Raw genomic sequence first — 14,929 nt, 5'->3', positions numbered from 1 at the left:
GAGGCTCAGGGCTTTATCTGTTGATGTATCTTCCTCACTGGCCAGAGAACTGGGTCTTACTGTCTTCACAAGGCCGGTTATGGCCTAATGGTTAGAGAGTTGGACTTGTAACCCAAAGGTTGTGTGTTTCAGTCTCTGGTCCGGCAGGGATTGTAGATGGGGGGAGTAAATGACTGGCGCTCTGTCCAACCTGCAATACCACGATAGGTCCTTGAGGGCGGCAGCAGAAATGGCTGTCCACTGCTCCAAATGTGTTTGTTTACTTGGGTTAAATGAACAGCACAAAGTCTGAGTATTGGCTGCACATCATGCATCACCTACACATCATCACTTAAACATTTGGTGATTTGCTTTTGCCTCCTACCACACAGGTAGGAAACTCAGAACAAGGAGTATCTGTTGAAATTGTACTTTTATCCCTAAGGGATGCAGATTCATAATAGTGAGTGGTAGTGCGTGTGTGCTGAGCCTGTGGCTGTTCTGTATGCAAGCATCAATGTCTTGAACTTTGAGCCGCGACTGGTAGTCGATGCATGGGTGTAACATGGGCTCTTTTGGGATCGTTAAAACTAGTCTAGATAAAAAGTTTTGTAGCATGCTTCATTAAGAAGGGCCTAATGCAATGCAAACCAGCATGATCGAGCCGTATTTGCAATGTGGTCTTTGAATAGTCTCCACTTTAGATGTCACGCCCACGCAACCATTGGCTAAACGTTTGGTGCATATGGCACACATTACTGGAAACACTTCAGGAGTTTCGAAATCGTCATCGTATTGGTTGAATTATACAGGATTTCCGGGATGTGTGTGTCGCGTTCTTTAACGTTCTGCATGGAAACGAAAAACCTGAGGCACCGAAATCCATCATGGAAGAAAAATCTTTCCTCTCTGGTGGGCCCTAGCCATTCAAAGTCTGCCATCAGTCTGAAGGTCTGACTCTACAAGACCAGTATTTGAAAGTCTGCTGGTCATCAAAGATTACACCAAGATTTCTGACCAAAGTTGATGGGGTAATTGTTGATGAATCTAGCTGGATGGTGACATCATGTCTGTAGAGTCATTTTGGAAGGGAAGACGGGAAGCTCAGTCTTTGCCAGGTTGAGCTGTAGGTGATATTCTTTTATCCATGCCGATATGTCCGCTAGGCAGCCTGAGACCTGTGTAGCTACTGTTGGATCATCTGGTTGAAATGAGAGAGAGAGCGGTGTGTCATCAGCATAACAATGCTAGGAGAAGCCATGAGCCTGTATGATGAGTCCCAGTGATGTGTATGGAGAAAAGGGAGGGTCCAAGAACGGATCCCTGAGGAACCCCTGTAACCAGATGATATACTTTGGATACTTCTGCTCTCTAGGACACCCTAAAAGACCTACCTGTGAGATTGGGCTCAAACGAGGGAAATGGAGTACCTGTGAAGCCCAGTGATGAGAAGGTGGACCGAAGGATCTGATGGTTGATGATGTTGAAATCTGCAGACAGATCGAACTAATAATTTGGAATCAGCTTTCACAATCCACTCAGCAGTGACTGACAGTGATGCAGTCTCAGTTGAGTGGCAACTTTTTTAAAATTGCGACTGGTTAATGTCCAGATAGACATTCTTAGAAAAGATAGATGAAACCTGGTTGAAAAGGACAGGTCTGTAACTTTCTACTTCTGAGGTGTAAAAGTATAAAGAGAACATCAGATAACCATAGACTGGAGCGACTAGTACACGTTGGCCTGGAGAACAGAAGCAGATATTGTCTAGACAGGATGTTAAAGTGGAGCATAAATTGCCCGTGGCAGTATTCACATCCATTGATGAGAACTGGGTGGGAGAGGGAAAAAGGATGACACAACAGATGAGAGGTGGGAGGGAGGAAGGGAACAGGTCTCATCTGAATAAAACCGGCAGAGCGCTTGGTGAAGCACAAGGAAGGAAGGTTTATATTAAAGAAATTATCAGACCTTTGTTTTGTCTGGGTTTGAAACTTGAGTATTTTTTGTAATTTAGGAGCTGGACAGACCCAGTCTCCCTTCACTTCCAGTATATTAAAGAGCAGCCATCATATTCTTCAAAACCCCTTATTTTGTGTTCTGCACTGTGTCCCCTATGGATTATGGTAGAATATTCTTTTGCATGAGAAAATCTCCTGAATATTCTTCAGCAGAGAAAATCTCCAAGTCATTTTTCTAAAGTGAAAATCCCACTTCACATTATATAAGGTCTCTAATCGTTTGTTTCCAGCTGTAAAAGGGGAATTCAGGAGTGAGCCGTCTACCCTCATGACCATTTATTTTCCACTAGCCTTTCCACTCTTTAAATTGCTGCCATGTCTACAAGATTCCAAATAAATATTCTGGGGTATATAATGGGAGCCAGTGTGCTAATGGGTGGCATTGTACACAAGGTGAATATTAACATCAGCATAAGTTGAAATGGATACCCCTTTGGTTTAGAAATGAATTGAAATCCCCAACTAGAATAAGCTTCAGGTCACTACCTGTATTTTATTTACAGCTGATTATTTTGTCTATGTAAAGAAAACACTAGTGGAATAAAGTGAGAGTCATGTTGGTCAGCAGACACTCGGATACACTACAACATACAGTGGAGTCCATAAGTGAGGAAACATCTGACATTTTTAAGAAATCTATGTTTGAAGATTAAATGCAAAGAATAATAATGATGTAAAGTGAACAGCTGATATACGATTGTATAGTGTGTTGGGTGTACAGCAATACACAATAAATCACTATATAAATGCCTCATTCATTCAACTTCAGAACATCTCATGCTGGATATCGTGAATCATCAGGTTTGTTCATAAACTCTAGTTCTGTTGTCATTTTATCATAAGAGAGACAATATTGCATTTAGAATTGTATGTACTTTTTTTCAGTTTAATTATTTGTAATTGTGTTTCATTTTTAAGAATGAAGTTGTTTCACCCATGTTTTCAGACTTTTTAGACCCCACTGTATTTTCCCCACAAACGTCATACATTTTTATGGATTTCAATGTTGTCATGTCACTCTGAACTAATAAAAGGCTTCAAATGACAGAATAAATTGTTTTATTCTGCAAACAGGAAATGTATTTACAACACAGACAAGTAAAAACCCTGATATGAAAACATTTGGCATTGTGTATGTATGAACTGACATGAATATGTGCCCAAGTGAGTGATGTTCCACAGTACTGAGGTGAATTTGAACCCTGATCCCATGGTTTCCTCAATGTTACAGCTATCCTGAGAGGAGTGATGTCAGAACCTTCTCTTCCAATCAGGAAACAAGTATGAGAGGATGCTGCTGTGGATCTAGTCTTAGCTAATGTTCTGGATATAATTTGCGCTCTAGGAGCATCTCGGGTCCTCAGAAGCGCACTCGTACCCTCCAAGAGTACGTGGTCAGCACCTTGTTCTTCTTCCTCACGATGCAGGTGTATGTGCCCTCATTGATGGCATTTGCCACAATAGTGATGTGGTCGTCTTTCAGGGAAATGTAGCCGGGATGAGAGAAGTCCAGAAGCTCGCCGTCTTTATACCAACTATCAGTGTGAGAGAATGCTTCAGGTAAGGACATTTCTAACAAACACAAATCTAATTTATGCTTTAAAACATGTTCTCTCTAAACAAAACACTTATATTCCATACAAATTCTTCAAATCTTAAGGATTGACATCACATACAGAGCCTGTAAAAATGTGTTTTCTTCTCATGTATGTTTTACAGCATTGAGTCTCAGAGGAATTCAGTGATTGGCAGAAAATTACTCCTGGAGGCACACCAACATTTCACTTTGTCAGTAGAGACTCTGAAATGGGCCTGAAATGGATTGGGCATATAAGGGAGCCTCCAAAACTGGGCTGGAAAATGTGATCTAAAAGAATTACAAAGATAAAGTCCAAAATAACCAATTTCATAAGAATCCAACTCTGGTACAGCGGACCTCTATAGAGCCCTGGTTTAAACAAGCACAAACGCTTCTCACAATAATAAAAAGGTGCCAAAGATTAACTACAGGTGCATCCACACATGGATTTAATGATTACTCTGAAAGAGAGGCGACATGTTTGGGTTAAGTAATTGGCATTCAAATATGCCCTTATCAACCAGGGGTGTGCAGTCCTCGAGGGCCAACAGAATCGTAGCTGGAATTGCATTTACCATACAAAATACTAACTTTAAAGGGGGTTACACACCGACTGAGAAGCAGTGATTTTGTTTTCTATCATTTTACACACAGAGGTGGTTTCACTCTGCATGTGTCCATGGAGTCCAGCTATGGCTCAGGACACGGTTAAAATCCTGCTCAATATCCTGCCACGCCACAGAGTGCCATTTACATACAGTTGTTTTCCATTAAATAACATTTGTCCCAAATTATTGTTAATTCACATAATGACTTCACCCCTTGCTGGAACATCACGTATTATGCATTTTTCAGGAAAACACATCTTTCTGTGGCTTGAATAATGTCCATATGAATCATACAGGAAACTAGAATAACATAACATACACTTTCTTTGTCTGTTTGCCAAAACTCAAACTCAACACTGCTTTGTTCATTCTTGAAGTGTATTTTTGTCTGTTTGGTGATATGATTAACTACCTTGAACTGAATGCAACGTGTGTGGTTTGTGATACCTGACATTGTCCTATCCATGGTGCGGCTCTGTGCTGTGCTTTTCATCTGGTGTGTGACCACCTTAAGAGGGTCAATATTTCTGTGTCAAAACACCAAGGGAATTCCTCTGTGCTTCAGTGTTGTAGAACAGTAAAACATGAATACCACTAAAGGGCAAATCTTTTTTATAGGCACTGTACTTTTCAGAATCAACATGGGTATGGAAACCAGTCAGAGTAACTATAACACTGAGTGTAGAAAAGCAAGTACTCACTAGATTTTGCCTTTCTTGGCTGCTATCTTCTTACCACAGCGGAAGGTGAGGTTCTTTCCCTCCACAACAAACTTGTGTTTTGTCCGCGGGGGAGTTGGGGTGGGCGGAGCAGTGGGGAATGGGAATTCTGTTTGAAAATTAAAATAAAATGAGGTTTTGCACAACTGATTACTTGTCCAGAACATAATGGTAGCTAGCATTGGAATGAACTAGCATTACTCCTGTTGTTTGAAAGTCTTTATTATGTTCTCTTGTTCGCTCCCAGTGTTGCAGGAGACCTCACTCCCTCACCTCTGTTGGCTCCAAGAATCTCTATTCATAGACCTACTACATTTATGGAGTGACAGCATTGCTGAAGTCAGAACATGATAACAGTGTTATGTGCTGTTTGATGGGCAATTAGAAAACTCTCCAAAAAATATCAATGCATTTAAAACACCAAAGCCCACTTCACATTTGAATTTTCATATTCTGTCAGGTTTAAGGATAAGGCTCCACAAATTAAATATCACACATGATTATGAATGCTTGTATGTGGAGTGAGACTGCACAGTCATATCCATCCGTGTTCACAGTCAATGGAGTATACTTTAAAAAGGCACAGTGTGCAAAACAGAGCAGAACAGAGAAAATGAAGTATACTTGGTTATTAAAATGGTACAGCTTCCTGAAATGTCTCTCTCTTTCTGGAAAACCAATTCCATAATCTTAACCCAGGCTCATTTGAAATACTAGCTCATGGAGATGTTTCAGATACAGATATCACGCATACACACTGTAAGCACTGCACACACATACACTTTTTGTGAAGTCTTGATTTGCTAGAGCGTTTACCTTGTGTATTATCACTCTGTGTTTGTTCTTGGACTGTTTCCTCATCTTTGATTCTCTGCTGCCTGCCCTGATCTATTGCCTGTTCTTTGGACTGTGCTTGTAAGCTGCCTGCCCCAAACTTTTGCACTCCCTTTACCCTGTAACATGCTGATCATATTGTCAATACAACTGCAGACTGATCCTTACTCCATTGACTCTTCATTACAGAAGAGTTCACCACACAGCGATCCAGCAGCCATCATGCAATTTTCGTCAGAATTGTCTGCCCAAGCCAATCAGCTCACCACTCACCTTCACCAAGTCAATCATCTAACTTCCCTGACTGAGGAGCTAATTAAGACTTTACAAGGCCTTCATTTGATGCCATAAGAGACCGTGTGAGCTCAGTTCACCACCCCTGTAAGCACTGCACCCAGTCCACCCTCCGTTGTGAATCCTCGACTAGCATTTTTAGAAAATTTCAATGGAGATGCAGCAAAATGAAAATGATTCCTGTTACAATGCTCCATCTTAGTCAATCAGCAACCCGCATTGTATCCCACAGACTCAAGCAGAATCTCCATTGTGTGATCACTATTGACCAGTAGAGCCTTAGACTGGGCCACCGCGGTATGGAGGACAGATGGTTCAATGTTTCCCTCCTTTGAGACATTTATTTAATGTTTCAGGGAGGTTTTTAAACACCCAGCTGGGGAAAGAGTGCTGGTGATCAATTTATTGCTTTGTTTCAGGGAGAAGGAACTGCAGCAGAGTATACACAAATCTTCAGCACTCTCACCGCTCAAACCAAATGGGTGGAGGAAACTATTACTTTTGTGTGGAGGAAACTTTGCCACTTTAATCATCTTTTTATCTGCACTGTTTGTTCACTTCACTGATTTGCACTCTATCTGCCATGTGCCCTGCACTTCTTTATTTAACTTTATTTTTTTTTTTATCATATGGCTTTTTTACAGTCCCTTATTGTATAGCTGTATCTATCTGGGGGAAGTCGTGGCCTAATGGTTAGAGGGTTGGACTCCCAATCGTGCATGAACAGCTCTCTCTCCACCTTCAATACCACGACTTAGGTGCCCTTGAGCAAGGCATCGAACCCCCAACTGCTCCCCGGGTGCCGCAGCATAAATGGCTGCCCACTGCTCCGGGTGTGTGCTCACAGTGTGTGTGTTCACTGCTCTGTGTGTGTGCATTTCGGATGGGTTAAATGCAGAGCACAAATTCTGAGTATGGGTCACCATACTTGGCTGTATGTCACTTCACTCACTCCAACTTTTTTTTTTAGATTTTATATTTGATCTAAATGTTTATGCTCCACTGTTAGTGTTATCTGTATGCACCAACGCAATTTCGATTCTCTGTGTATGTACTGTACATGTGGAAGAATTGACAATATAGCAGACTTGACTTGACTACTATTCCGACTAGGGCCTGGGTATTGTTCAAAATCTTTCGATCCGGTGCCAATTTCGATACCTCAGTTTCGATACCGGTTGCTAACGATACTTTTTTCGATACCATATGTTTTGAAATCCATTTCAACATCAGCACAAATACATTAAACACAAAACTTTTATTTTTCACCTTAATTAAAACAAATTCTGGTAACACTTCACACTCAGGATAACATTATTAATACAACTGGTTGTGCTTTTTGGATAGGTGTGTGCTATTCAGCGGCAGACTGGGACCAAAAAGTTGCCCAGGCTTTCTGGCCCACAGCAGCCCACCACATCATAATGCAAACGCCCCTGTTTTTATGTCATTTATTAATTTTATATTTAAGTAAACAGTTTGGGGATTTTAACCAATAGGGCAACTGATCCTCCGTTGAAAAAAAAGAACAACAGCTGTTCATTAAGCGACTCCAAGTGAGCGATACATGCTCATCAAGACACAAACATTCTTCTAGAACTCACTCTTTGCATTCAGTTAGCAGATCCATACCAATCATGCATGAAATAGACTCAAACAATAGCTTTATGTGCTTTACAGATGAACTTGAAGTCTTTATTCATTCGAGATGTTCAATAATAGCTCATCTTTGACTTGGTGATACAAGTTCATGATCAGATTAGTGAACCCATGATTCTTTTGAGTCAATGTTTTAAAATAATCATTTATTTTGTTTAACGAAACCAGTGTGGAAACCAGTGTTTCACAAATAGATCTTAGGTGCAGGGCTCGCAAAATCGTTAGCCCCACCTCTTGGGGGCTATTGTGTTTTCCAGTCCGATGGGCAATCGTGAATAGTGATGTAAATATCCTAACTTCTCTTGCTTCGCGTTGTTCACTCGATTGAAGGGGTGAAACGGATCATAGCCGATCGTTTGCATTTGTTTCTAAATATTGCTGATTCAAGTGTTTTAAACAATTCACGCGCGCTCGGAGCTTGCGCTCACTCATTCAAAGCATGCGCTGTGAGCAACATTTCAGACAATGCGCGTACAGAGAATGAATTCATCTTTCGAGTATCGAAATTCGCTGTACCGGATAAATCTGTCTCTCTCTCTCTCTGTTTTTTAGATGACGTGAAAGGGGGCGTTTCAAGATACGCAATAGAGTAGACCAAACTAAACAGGGAGGGAGGGCAAAACACTCATCCAAACAAATGCATCATTATAACCAGCTTTGGTTGCAATACTATTATTGCATATGTTGCACATTGCTGACTCGGCATGACTTTAATAAAGTGTAGCCGGAAACGTTTTGAGAAAAAACAACTACAGTTGTGTTGTGTGACTGCAAGTTTTTTCAGAAATCCTCCCCGTCCCGTCACCACACGTGGTGGTGGACAGCCAATCACGGCTAATTTAGGTCCTAACATGCACGTATGCTACAAGCTCACACAGACACCCGCTTGGCAAAAAAAAGAAAAACGGCCACTTGGCTTTTGGAACCGAAATTTGGCACAGAAAGATAAATAATTTTTCGATACTCATAGTATTTAAGTTTTTCGTTCGATACCATAAAGGCATCGAAGTTTCGTTACCCAGCCCTAATTCCGACGAGGATTGAACCTGGAACTCCAAGCTAAACTAGCCTGTCATGACGAGGTTAAAACTCAAATTCATCAAGCTGACCATTCAAATAGGCTGCACAACACAATTCATCACACAATCTTCACCCTCTAACACTGAACCCATGCAACTCGGCTACACTCACCTCACTCTCAGAGAATGCAACCGATGAGTGTAACTGCACCTGTGCATGTACTGTGGTCAATCTGGTCATCTCAAATCAACATGTTTTGTCAAACCCATTGCATCTAATTCCAGATCTGTGAGTTCCTGCTTCCAAAGCAATTATTCCGCCTCATGTATCAGAATACCAGTACAGATATCCATCACTGGTAAAGTTATATCCACTTCTGCCTTGCTAGACTCAACGATGACGTAAAGGTGCAAGTAGGAGAACTCCATAACAAATCCATTCAATTCTGTGATCAATTCCCCAAATAACCCCATCATCCTCGGCTTACCATGGGTGCGCAGACACAGTCCTCAAATCTCATGGAAAGGAGGACAGATTATTCAATATTATTCAACCTGTCATAAACTCTGTCTGACTCAGATCTCTCCCCTGTCAGTATACAAATTCACCTTCAAAGAAACCCCCCCCCATAAATATGAAATCCCAGGGCTACCACTGAAGCGTTGATACCAGGTACCACTCAGAATCTTCCTATTATCACAGCCTGAATCTGATGCCATGAAGAGTTGCCAAAATGATGCCAAAATGGAGCTAGCTTAAGGTTTCATCAGACCCTCAACTTCACCTGCTTCGGCTGGGTTCTTCTTCGTAAAGAAGAAGGACGGAGTTCTCAGACACTGCATAGACTATCATGGCCTAAATGATATCACCATCAAATTCCAATACCCTTTTATAACTAGTACCTGCCACTTTAGAACAACTCCACCAGGCCAAATACTTCACCAGGCTTGATTTGTGTTCTGCATACAACCCGATCCAAATCAGAGAGGATGATGAGTAGAAAACTGCATTCTCTACATCTACTGGGCACTATGAATATTCTGTTCTGCTGTTCTGCCTTGTGAACAGTCCTTCAGTGTTTCATAAATGATGTTTTGTCTGGGATATGCTTGACTGATGAGTGATTGTGTATATTGATGACATCCTGATATATTCAAACTCTCCTGAGGAACACATACAAGACATCAGATCTGTTATTAAATGCCTGATTCAGTACCAACTTTAAGCCATAATTGAAAAAAAATGTGAATTTCACCAAATAACCGCATCGTTCCTAGGATACAACATCAGCCAGGAGGGAGTGGCTATGGATGACTACAAAGTCAGGGAAGTAGTGAAATGGTCTCAGCTACGCACAGTAAAGGAGTTGCAACACTTCCTCAGCTTCACTGTTTTCTATCGGCGGTTCATTAAGAACTTCAGCTCAGTCTCTACTCCACTGACCACCATGACAAAATGCACCATCTCTCACATAACATGGTCCTCCAGTGCCTTGCAGGCTTTTGAGATTAAGACCTGATTCACCCCAGCACCCATTCTCCATCATCCCGATCCAGGTCCTCTGTTCACTGTAGAAGAGAGAGCTTCAAACACAGGAATCGGGGCAGTTCTCTCTCAATATCACAGATCTCTAGCTAAAATGTTTCCCCAGGTGAAAAACAAGTACACTTCCATAACGTACTTAAAGTGCTCTATTTTCGTGCACTTATTTTGTACTTAATATACTAAAAATTATACTTTAGTACTTCTTAAGATAATCTAAGGGTACTCAACTGTGCTATTTTGAGACTGAATATGAACTAAAATGCACTTTTAACATACAATCTTTGCATTTAAAAAGGTATATAGCTACCACTTGTAGTACACTTGAGTATACTAGTGTATGAAAGATGGGTTCAAGTACTGTATACTACAAGTGGTAACTAAACACATTTTTAAAACACAAAGAGCACATTTTAGTTCATTTTTAGTTCATTTTAGTTCATTTATGTCCACATGAACTCACCTGTCCCCAAACCACTTGGTAACAAACTCATCCACGTAAATGCTACTCCCAAGTACATGGGACTCCCAGGCATTACAGCTACTCTTCATCTCCTTGAGAATCGGTTCTGGTGGCTGTGCCATTTGTCAACTACTGCACAGAATGTAAAACATTCCAAGACTTCCTGAAAACGACAAAATCCTGTCTTCTCATTCCTCTACCCAAACTTCGTACTTCCTTCAAAACAGCTGAAGTTCTATGCAGCTATGTATTTTGGTTCTATGGTCTACCCAAGGACATTGTATCTGATAGGGGACCCAATTCACTTGCAGAGTCTGGTCTGCATTCTTCAAACACCTCAACATAAATGTAAGTCTCACATTCGGTCAGACTGAACGCATAAAACAGGGCCCTCATTTATCAAGAGTGCATAGAAAAGCTTCTATATTTTGTCCTACAAATGAAATTTTGAATGTAAGTAAAAAAAATCTGTATTTATCAAACATGTGCATGCGGTTCTTAAATCAGTAAGTAATCATTGATAAATCCCACATTTTCTTGCTCGTTCATGTTCATGGTCATTTGCATTCAGAAACACCTCCAATGAAAAATATATGGTGACAATACCTCCCTTTATTATCACATGAATGTATAAGCCCTCACCAAAGTCATGGCAAAGAAAGCAGTACCGAATGAGAAGCCATTCTGTGCCATCATTAAACAGATCAGTGTGCTCTTTGCACGGTCTTTGTGCAGCACATGGTTTGCGTTTGCCAAATCTTCCAGCAAAGCGAGATCAACCATGACCATATAGCTACATTTCAAATCGACTTCCCATGCTGTCCTTTATAGCTTTTCACACTAATTGTGCAAATGTTTAGCTTGAAATATGAAACTATTAATTGAGCATTTGCAATTAAAGGACACAGAACAAATGAGGCGGCACTCTCCTTTTGTGGTATTGCCATTCTACCACTAGATTCTCTGTGTAAGCATGTTGTGCTTAAATTTACACACATTCCTACGCATAAGTACAAGTTGGTACAGTAGATCCCACACTTAACGTGAATTATAATCTTAACTCTTAACTCATTATGAACACATCTGTGTGTACGCACTGTTGATAAATGAGGGCCCAGGAACTCAAATGTTTCCTCAGCGCTTAATGCCAACAGAACCAACCCTTTTTATCTGGGCCGAGTATGCGCAAAATTTACTTCAGAAACCTGCCACTTGTCTAACTCCCTTCATGTGCATCTTAGGCTACCAACTTCCCGTTCCCATGGTCTGCTGAACTGTCAATGAAGGCCTCAGTCGCTTAATTGCTTCAGTCCATTGAGGAGACTTGAAATCGAGCAAACTCCCAATTACAGCAAGCTGTGAGGAGACAAGAGGAACAGACCAACCACCACCGTCATCCCAGCGATTGACTGATCGGGTCAGTGGGTTTGGCTATCCACCAGAGACATTCGGATCAGAATTCCATGCAATAAACTCAATCCTAGGTAAATGAATCCATTCACAATCATCAAACAAATTACTGTAGTTTCATTTAGTCTAGATTTGCCTGCTAATTATCATATGTCTCCTACTTTTCATGTTTCCCTGTTGAAACCCGCTGGTGGTCATTTATCTGGTTGACTTGCAGGGGTATGGCCCGGAGGAGTATGGGGTACACCCCATATTTTTGTATGCATCTAGAAAAAATGTCCACTAGACCACAAGGAAGACCCCTGCATTCCCACATCAGAAGCCCTAGCAGGGTGAGGGCTCTGTTACAAGTGAGGCTCCTGTACCGCCTTCCTCACACCACCAAAGGAAGCTTTCACCTGAATACTGACTAATTAGATCCGGACTGCATTTCCCATAAGCCATCATACCTGTGACTGACTGTACACACACCTGCATCGCACCACACATGCATATAAGCCTTGCACACACGTACACTCACTGCAAGTCTTGATTTGGTACTGTGGTCATTTATGAGTGTTTACCTTCTGGATTATATTTCTGTGTTTGATCTTAGACGGTTTCCTCACGTTTGATTCTCTGCTGCCTGCCTCAACCTATTGCCTGTTCTTTGGGCTGTGACTGTAAGCTGCCTGCTGCTAACCTTTAGCTGTCTCTTTACCATGTATCATTCTGAGCATATTGTCAATAAAGCAGCAGTTGGATCTTCACTCCACTGACTCTTCATTACAATAATGAATATTTTTTTAATTATTATTTTTAATTAATTAACTGACCTGAGTTTCCCTAATCCTTGGATTAATTCAGAACCAGTAGTGACTCTTCTGATTTGTCACCTGCTTCTCCAGAGTTGCTGGACTTCTGAAGTAGTGCAGTGACTTTCCACCCAATAGTCTAAGGGTGTCCAACTCTGCTCTTGGGGTGGGCTACCATCTTTCAGGGTTTAGCTCCAACCCTAATCAAACACACCTGAACCTTCTAGGTCTTCAGGATAACTTAGAAATGGTAGGCTAGTGTGTTAGAGCATGGTTGGAACTTAAAATCATGAAACCCCATTTCAGCACTGGTCTTTCACACCTTAGATCTGAAAAAAGACCCGTGAAATGGACGTGTAAAACTTTGAAGTGTAAAAGGTGGGAAGAGGGAAGAAAACACAGGCCTGCAACAACCTCATTATACAGATGAATGAATATTAAAATAACTTCGAAACTAAAAGAATAAAGGCAGTTATTTTTGTTTACTCTTCTTTGGATTTTCTGTCTATATCTTTGTTTGCTGTGTATAACAATAATGCATTGTGTCATCGCCCTCATGATTAGACGTACCGCTGTTTCAGTGCCCTTATTTGCTTGTATTTAATTTGAATAAGACATGATATGTGTGCATACACAGTGCTGATTCATGTTCAGAACACAAGAGAATATGAAATAAGTCCACATTAACTTCAAAACACGCTTGCTCCAGTCCAGATATGAACTATGATCTGCGCAACGACAGCCAATCACAACTGCAAATGAATGCATATACGCCTCTTTTAGTGACATTTTTTCAACTTTGCTTTTTGAACCGGAAGATTAAATTGTTCAAAAATTGCTCCCTAAATAATAGACAAAGTGAGTGCTGTTGTTGTTTTCACTGATATCCAACCTGTTCATATATCTTAACTAGGGGTGTAAGAAAATATCAATACACATGAGTCTCGCAATATTTTGTTTGGCGATACTGTATCGATTATCAAAAACATAATATTGAAATAATAATAATAAAAAAAAAAAACTAACATCACCGATCTGGAGCCTTCTCCATTCATGTCACCTATCCATGTTTGTACAAGTTCCCATGATCACAAACACCTGGCTTTTCAGGTTTGGTGAGGCTTTCTCCAAACTGGCCAAATACAAACAAGACGGAGATAAATGAAAGATGTTAACAAGAAAGAGAGAGCGCGTGCGGATGAGGAGACGCTTGCTTGGCTGCGGAACAGTGAACCGTCTACACACCGGACATGACACCGCCACGTTGCAACAAGTTTTGTCTGTCTAGTGTCTACACAGGACATTTGAACTCTGTGTCAGTACCTCATAAACAAGACGGGGCAGTTTACCAGTGGATATTTGTCATGTCGTGTCATGCTGCATCATTGATTATAATGAGTATTTTGTCACACTGCGCCCCTCGCGTCCATTAGACAGGGTGTATTTAACTTTCTTATTTAGACTACTTACTTGTTTAACTGTATTATTTCTTTGATATTTATTTTAGCATTTTGCAGGCTGCTAACCCTAACCCTAACCCAGTGCAGAGGACTGTTTCCACGCTCGCTTGACTCGCACCTGGCGCTGAAGTGCAGTGGAGCACGCATCTGAAGCCCGCCCCTGAGTTAATGGCATTAAATATTTTTAACACGTTAAACTGAAAAAATTAATCAACTGCATTAATGCGCTAATTTTGATATTATCAACACGTTCCACCGGCGGTTGTTGGTCCATTACCACTGCGGTGGTAAGAATCTGCCACTTTCACAGCCCTGCTCTGGACCCCTCACATCCAGCACACTGCCACTTTAAACTGATGTCACCTGGTCGACGCTACAGAGCTCTGAGCACCCGAACGACCAGACACAGGAACAGTTACTTCTCCCAGGCAATTATACAATAACTGGGGAACACACAACACTATTGATAGACTCATACAATTATTTATCTACACTCATACTTAGTCTACACTTCAAATTTACACTTCATACAAAACTGTCCATTGGA

At 41.0% G+C, this 14,929-nt stretch overlaps 1 protein-coding gene and 1 long non-coding RNA gene across 4 annotated transcripts in view; one reads left to right on the top strand and one right to left on the bottom strand.

The window, feature by feature from the left end:
- Positions 1 to 3,042: 3,042 nt before the first annotated feature.
- mmp23ba (matrix metallopeptidase 23ba) overlaps positions 3,043 to 14,929 on the bottom strand; it is a 31,915-nt gene continuing 20,028 nt past the window's right edge. For 2 of the 3 annotated variants that reach the window (XM_026270712.1, XM_026270713.1), the window contains exons 7-8: positions 4,889 to 5,015; positions 3,043 to 3,535 (exon numbers count right to left, since the gene is read on the bottom strand). In XM_026270712.1, coding sequence (XP_026126497.1) covers positions 3,361 to 3,535; positions 4,889 to 5,015 — 302 coding nt within the window. In that variant the 3' untranslated portion in view covers positions 3,043 to 3,360. Of the gene's footprint in view, positions 3,540 to 4,888; positions 5,016 to 14,929 lie in introns of all 3 variants that reach the window. The other variant, XM_026270714.1, reaches the window with a different exon arrangement.
- LOC113107893 (uncharacterized) lies at positions 8,266 to 12,873 on the top strand. The gene is made up of 2 exons (XR_003292720.1): positions 8,266 to 12,202; positions 12,346 to 12,873. It is a non-coding gene; the product is annotated as an uncharacterized LOC113107893 (long non-coding RNA).

The sequence above is a fragment of the Carassius auratus genome, chromosome 8, assembly GCF_003368295.1.
Source record: "Carassius auratus strain Wakin chromosome 8, ASM336829v1, whole genome shotgun sequence".
Classification (NCBI taxonomy): domain Eukaryota; kingdom Metazoa; phylum Chordata; class Actinopteri; order Cypriniformes; family Cyprinidae; genus Carassius; species Carassius auratus.
This window is presented reverse-complemented; position numbering and strand designations above follow the sequence as displayed.